The sequence below is a fragment of the Elephantulus edwardii genome, unplaced genomic scaffold (genome assembly GCF_000299155.1).
Source record: "Elephantulus edwardii isolate Elephantulus edwardi_28Jun2011 unplaced genomic scaffold, EleEdw1.0 scaffold00015, whole genome shotgun sequence".
Lineage (NCBI taxonomy): Eukaryota > Metazoa > Chordata > Mammalia > Macroscelidea > Macroscelididae > Elephantulus > Elephantulus edwardii.
The window spans coordinates 11,336,395-11,343,798 of record NW_006399765.1 but is presented as its reverse complement, the minus strand read 5'-3'; the positions used below and the strand labels follow the sequence as shown (position 1 = coordinate 11,343,798).

The 7,404-nt window shown below is 44.4% G+C and overlaps 1 protein-coding gene across 1 annotated transcript in view; it reads right to left on the bottom strand.

The window, feature by feature from the left end:
- Window positions 1-3,966, bottom strand: part of LOC102850380 (lipopolysaccharide-binding protein-like) — a 44,381-nt gene extending 40,415 nt beyond the window's left edge. The window contains exons 1-2 of the mRNA XM_006881712.1: window positions 3,843-3,966; window positions 2,928-3,042 (exon numbers count right to left, since the gene is read on the bottom strand). Of these exons, the coding sequence (XP_006881774.1) occupies window positions 2,928-3,042; window positions 3,843-3,966 (239 nt within the window). The remainder of the gene's footprint in view (window positions 1-2,927; window positions 3,043-3,842) is intronic.
- Between the last annotated feature and the right edge of the window lie 3,438 nt (window positions 3,967-7,404).

Below are 7,404 nucleotides of genomic sequence, written 5' to 3'. Positions count from 1 at the left end.
TGCTCTGAGTCATAGCTACTGTCTCCACAGTAGGGGCCCTAGGATCTTCTAGAAATTCTGCATTCTCCTCTCCTTACCCTTGCTGACTGCAGGCAGAGGGTAGGGTTCACAGGGTAGTCTACCATTTAGAAATCATTACATTTAACAATCATATATTTAGATTATCATATATCATTGAGTTGGAATCAACTCATAACTGATCCTCCAGCGGGTTTTCAGAGGCAATGAATCACTCTGGAGGAGACTGCCTATCTTCCACTCACAGAGCCCCTGGTGGAATTGTCTGACTTTGGGTTGAAAGTGCTCCCCAGGGAGCTCTGGTGGCCTAGTGGCAAGACACTGCACTGCAATCTCAGAGGTACGTGGTTCAAATCCACCAGATGCTCTGCTGGAGAAGGAGGGGGCAATCTCCTCCTGTACCAGTCAGATCTGATTTGATGGTACTCTTAAAAACAATACAATAAAAATAAAAAAAAGAAAGTGCTCCCCATAGTAGATCACCCACTGGTCACATGTGGACCATACATAGCAACTTACCAATATGGTTTTCTTGTCTAACACAGTGTTTTTAAACATGTAGATCAGTTCCACTGTTTTAAAATTGGGAAATTTGATATGAACGTATTTGGATTCCTGGCTTTTCTTGGAAAAACAAAAATTAAGAGAGAAGGTTGAGATTCCTTTACAGCCATCAGTGAGCACGTGCTCCCCAGGTCAACACCAGGATGGTCACATGCTTATTGCTCTCAGGCCCCTGTCCTTCCCTTGTTCCAGTCTAGATTGCATAGTATCCACCTGTGGAAATGGCATTCTCTAGAAGACTCTCTTAAAACTGGCTTCTGTTTAGGATTGGCTGATGGGAGGCACTGAATGGATGGCAAGAAGGGAGAAACCAGGGTATTTCTTTTCTCTGTGTGCCTGGAGTTCTCTCTATGTTTGGCTGTGATTACATTTCTGTAGTGGTATCAGAGGGTGTTGGACACCCCTTATTTTGTGTTCCTAAAGAGTTGGCTTCTGTGTTTTGCTGATGCCCCAGCCTCTGTCTCTCAGGCTATAGGGCTGATAGTGCCATCCTACTGATGCTACTCTCTGGATTGCTTCATCATTCCTTATTGGCTTCAGGTCTTCTAACATCTTTGAAGCAAATCCCATGTATTAAATCCCTCCCCAGCCTGTCCCTAGTGTGAGCTCAGCTTTCCTGGTTGATCTGTGGTAGATACAGCCACTCTGCCTCATTTACATTACCACCTAGTCTCTGTGGCCACTAAGTTTGTGTCTCTTGTCCATCCAGCACTCGTTAATTTACCCAAGCAGCCTTCATTAAGATCCTGTTCTGTTAGACTGGGATCCAAGCATGAAGGCACAGAGACTGGAAGAGTCCCTACCTTTGAGGAGCTTGCAAATGTTGGCCAATCTGGACATGTTAACAGACCTCGGTAATCTACTGTGAGGGAGCTCTGGTGGCCTAGTGGTAAGAAGCTGCATTGCCAACCCCAAGGTGGGCGTTTTCAATCCACCAGCCGCTCCATGGGAGAAAGATGAGCAATCTCATTCTATGCAATGTATGCTGTTGTTAAGTGCTGTTGAGTCATAGACGACTCATAGCAACCCTATGAATGAAAGACCCGAACACTTGTATAACTTTCATCATTTCTCCACGTTCATAGAGTTTCCAGAGGCAAGCTATTTCAGAAGTAGAAGGCACTCCTACTTCCCAGCTTGTTTTACTCAGGGAACTCCACCAAACACTGTCCACCATGAGTAACCATTATTGCATTTGACACATCAGTGTCACTGTGTTGAGATTCACAGCAACCACAAGTTACCTCTGCACAGCAAATGGGCAGATGAGTGCTATACCACTTAGAAGAATGTTTGACCAAAACCAAAACCAAAACCAGGCCTGAGGGCCGCAGATTAAAATCACCCACCTTTGGCTTGGTAGTACAACTTTCTATCCACTAAGCTAACAGAGCTCTGTGTTGTTGTTGTTGCTAGGTGCTGTCGAGTCGTAGACGACTCATAGTGACCCTATGAACAAAAGACCTGCACCTTGTACAACTTTTAGTATTTCTCCACATTCATAGCATTTCCAGAGTAATGTATAACTTCTGAAAATCCCCCGGAGGGTCTACTGTGAGTCCATTTCAACTCGATGATACGTTAAAAATAATAATAACAATCAAATATGGACTCCAGGTACCGGGATGATCAAGGGCTGTGGAAGGAGCCTTTCCCTCTACATGGGACGACGTTGTGTGTGTGTGTGTGTGTGTGTGTGTGTGTGTGTGTGTGTGTGTAATTTCAGATCGTTCTTCTTTGCCCACTGCTTTCAGGAAATTGTCTCGAGTGACTCGAGCGTTCCGAGTCAGCCTTTTCTATTAGTGATGGACAGGGGATGTTGCATGGTCTGTTCTGAACCCTGGGCAGGTTAGGTTGCATCCATGCAGCCAAGCTGTGGATAAAGAGAGTGAAGGGTGACTTTGGAGACTGAACAGATGGCGGTTGCAGCTACATAATTAAGGTCCATTAAGTTTTCAGGGGAGGCAGGAACCAGGAAGACCCTTACTTCATTCCTCACTGAGACAATGGATGCTACCCTCAAGAGGCTGAATGAAAATGCATATAAATAGGTTCTAGAAAGACCTGAAGTAATCGATTACAAATGCCTCACATGTCTTAAGGAGATCTCTCATGTAGGCAAATAAAAAAGTAACCAAGCGCCTGGGCAGGACAATATTCATTCACTGCTGGTGAGTGATTTGTAGGCCTCACGATTGTTTAAGAAACATAAAGCACCTCCCAGAAGCTCCACATAGCTGACCAGGATCCTTCTGTCTTTAATTCAAGCACTGACTCATTTTGGTTGCTGATCCCCCTGCCTTTCTCCCTCCTCCCATCCCTGTGTTGGAGAACAGAGACCTCACCTGTGAAACTCGTAACTCACACTTCCAAGCCAACCACTTTTGAATTTCCCCACGAAATCGGGCACAGCGATGCCAGCAAGTTCTTTCTTCAAGATGGCCACTCCGTAATGGCGGGCTGGGGAGAAACAGAAAGGGCTTTGATTCAGTTCATGCAATGCGAGGCAGATTAGCGTAACAGTCAGGCAGGCCGACTTTAGAATTACATGGATTCAAGGATTTGCCACCTACATGGGTAATGACAGGTCAGTGGTTCAAATCCACCAGCTGCTCCACGAGAGACATGGACAAGAGTCTCCTCACATAAAGATTGAGAACCTCAGAAGCCTGCTGCAGAGTTCTTATGAGTCAGAATTGACTCCAAGTGATGGCTTTATGTTTTTGATGAATATAACCTCGAGTAAATGACTACGTATTCCCCAGCCTCAGATTCCCCCATATGTAAGGTGGATAACAAGGATACCAAATTGAGTTTAAGAATTAAATTAGTCCATCAAAGTACTGGTTAATGGCAAGCAATGCTCTTTATTAATTAAAAAAGATCTGGGAAGCAAAGAGAGAATTCAGTAGAGATTTTTGGGGAAATAATTTTACTGTAGTTTTGAACAAACCTTCGAGGTTGATGGCCCAGGTCTTATGTTAACTATGTTGATTAGCAAGCCCGTCTCCAGTCAGTGTTGGGTGGAGCCCAGGAATCTATATTTTAGCATGTGTTCCCGCGTTTCTAACATTCATAACATACCCTGGGGAAAGCCAAGATCTAATCTGATCTTTACCTCCTTGATTTCAAAATAAGGGAACTGAAGCCTGGACAGCAACATATCCAAAGCTTCTGAGCCAGGCAGTAGCAGAACCCCTGCACTGTAACTCCCCCATCACTCTTAGTGGACACTGGAAGGAACAACCAAACCCCCTTACCATAATCCAGGCCACTTCTGGTGATCCTGGCCACGATCCCGGGATTAGAAGCCCCTTCTCCAAACCTGGAAACCCCAGCTAGGAGCAGTAGGACCACCACCACCCAGTATGGTCTGGCCAGCATCCTCAGCCTCAGCCCTTTCCTGGTCACCAGTTGCACAGATTGATTAGTCTCTTTGTCCGTCCTTCCCTTACTGAGGGGTGACAGCAGAGGATGAGATGTTTATAAAGTCAGAGGCCTTGTGAAAAATTGAACTAGTTTGGAAGGGGGAAAAAAGTGAAGAATTTAGGGCAGCCCAGTTCCCAGAAACGTATAAGAAGAGAAAGTTGCTTGTGAAATTGAGGTTTATTTCTGGCCTGTGGCTAGCGGGTGTGATGCCACCATCCAAATCCTTCCTCTTCTAAACTCTCCTGTTCACGGCCTCCAGGGAAACCTCCCCCAGTACCTCTCTCTTGCCGAGTTTCCTCCATTCATGTTATTTAGGTATGAAATCGCACATTCACCCAGCCTGGCAGCACAGGTCACTGTACCTTGGCTACCCTGAACCTCTCCAACCGGATCTTCCACTGCCTCAGCCTGCCCAGTCCTGTGCTCAGGTCCAGCAGAATCCCCTTGTTCTCTGCCCGTGGTTATTAAAAACCAAACCAACCCAGAGCCTTTCTTGTTGAGTTGATTCCAACTCAAGTCAACCCCACGTTACAACCCCGTGTCATAGAGTAGGACTCTTTCATAGAGCTCTCTTGGCTGCAATCTTTTTTTTGTTGATGTTGTTCAATTGATTTTATTTTATTCTTTTGTCTTTTTAAAAAAATTTTAATGTTATCATTTTTTTGTGTGTGTGTGTACTGTCAAATCGGATCTGACTGGTACAGGAGGAGATTGTCCCTCCTTCTCCAGCAGAGCGTCTGGAGGATTCAAACCACTCACCTCTGGGATTGCAGTGTAGCTTCTGGCCAGTAGGCCACCAGAGCTCCCCCCTTTTGTCTTTCAAATGTGTTATCTGTCTTTAAAATTTTTTTCTCAGTAATTATTTTGTTTGTTTGTTTTAATGAAAGTTTGCAGAGACTTAGGATTTCTTGGCTGTAATCTGAATGGAAGCAGAGTTCCATACTTGCCCTTCGGTGTTCCACTGCTTAAGTGGTGCAGGTAGGTACAATTTTAGGGAGCTCTTGTGTCCTAGTGGTAAGGAGTTGAGCTGCCAACCCAAAAGCACACAGTTTGAAGTTGCTGGAAAGGTCTGTTGGAGATGATGAGACTGTTTCAGAATAGGGCTGGTTTCAGAGCTAATGTACATAGGGTACTATGAGTGGCAGGTGACTTGACGGCACATGACAACAACAGCAACAGCAACAATCTTTTTCATGAGAAGAAGATGGGCAATCTCCTCCCCTGACACTTACTACCACTGAAAACCTGGGGAGGTCAGCTGTGAGGTGTACCTGACGCAGCAGCACAAAACAACAGCAAATGTCTCCTGTCTAGAATGCTTCCCCTTTCCTGGTGATCTGGTGAGACCACCTCAGTCAGGTCACAAAGGCAATAGGTGGATTCTACACTTCTAGACTCCAGACAATTTGGGGTTTTTCTCTTGCATTTTAGAAATAGATTTTATGCAGGTATAATCTACATGTAATAAAATGAACATATTTTAGGTATTAAAACCCAAGGAGTCTTGATGTAGGTGCACAGCCAAGTTACAGAACATTTCCATCAACCCAAAATGTTCTCTTGTGCTTCTTCCTAGCGTATCTCCTCATTTCCTGTCTCCTACAACCACTGATCTGTTTTGTTACCAAAGATTTGCATTGCTTATTCTAGAACTTAATAGAAATGGGATATGTACAGCATATCTTCTTATATAACAGGTTTCTCTCATGAAACATTATGGTTTTTTTATATGTGTCTGTTATTTGTGAATCAGAAGTTCATTCCTTTTTAAAAAAATTTTATTATTGTGTGTGTGTATGTACCATCAAATCAGATCTGACTAGTACAGGAGGAGATTGTCCCTCCTTCTCCAGCAGAGTATCTGGTGGATTTGAACTGAGCACCTCTGGGATTGCAGTGCAGCTTCTTGTTGCCACTAGGCCACCAGAGCTTGCCAGTTCATTCCTTTTTTGTGGTACAGTAGCTAGAGCCGTCTTTGAAATTTTATTTTAATTTTCTTCAAGTAGAAAATACATCCAGATGGTAAAAAAATGGAGCAATATAATTGATCAAGAGACCACAGTGTTCTTCCATTAGTCACAGGGTTTCTGAAGGCCTGTTATTTCTGAAGTGGATGGCCAGACCTGCTGCTCAGTCTTAGTTCAGAAGCTCTGCTGAAACTGGATCCCCCTGGGGGGGCCCTGCTGGTATTTGAAATACTGGTGGCATCAGTTCCAGCATCATAGGAAGCCATAAGCCACCACAGAGTGGCAAACTGACAGACGAGTGGTATAGTCTGACAGATGAATGGTGGCCATTCCTTGTAAAAAGATGGGAATGCTGGGAATGGCAGAGGGTCAGCTAAAGAGAGGGGAAGTTCTCAGTGAGATGGAGAGACAATGACTGCAGCAATGAACTTGAGCATGGCAGAGATCATGAGGTTGGCCAGGATAGAGCAGGGTTCCAATCTTTGGTAACAGATAACAATCACAAAGGGATCACAGGGGAATTAATCCAAAGGCACCATCTCTTTGGCAGTTCAAGTCCTCTAGCTGCTTCAAGGGAGAAAAATGGACAGTGTCCTTCTCTGTGCCACGTAGCCTTGGAAAACTAATGGAAGGTCAGCTATGAGTCGGTTCCAACTGAATGGCAGTGAGTTTGAGTTCTTTCATTCTGTGTTTGATCACAGTAGAAGTTCCTGGATAGAATGAGTGGGACAGTCCGGGGTGAAACCTCTAAAATACACAATGAACAAGGCTCACCTCTCACTTGGCTCACTGTATAGTCAAACAATAGATAAGTCTGTAAGATGAGTAACACGAGGCAGGCAGTAACACTAGGAAGGCACTCAATCCTTAGAATAATCAACTACAGAAGATCCAAAGGGCCAAATTTTCCCAGGGATAAAGCTCAGAAGGCAGGAAGGAATAAGAAAGATTAGTGGAAATGAGACTCACAAGGAGGAAGTGGGAAGAGTGGTTACATGGTGGGTAATTAATGTCATAGAGCAAAATGTGTATGAATGGTTGAATGGGAAACCAGCTAGCATCATAAACTTACACTCAAGTCATAATAAGAAGGAAAAAAAACCCCGAGCAGCATAAAAACGATGTGCAGAAAGGTATCTTGATCCCATCTGTTCTTTAGCATCTTCCAACTCCCCACTTCCTTTAGCAAATTAACAAAACATTCTGCTCTGGGTAAGTAGGGGACAATGTAGAAGGTGCTTCAAGACCTTGAAGTCTAGGGGATTTGGGAGCACAGAGAGACAGTAGAGGTGCCTGAACTTGGTTTTGAAGTCTGAGTTAGGCATTTGATAAAAAAATGTAAAGATAAAATGGGCCCCAAGCTGAGAGAACAGTCCAGGTTAAGGCCTGGAGGCCCAGAGGTCACTTCACACAGGGGAAGGCACAA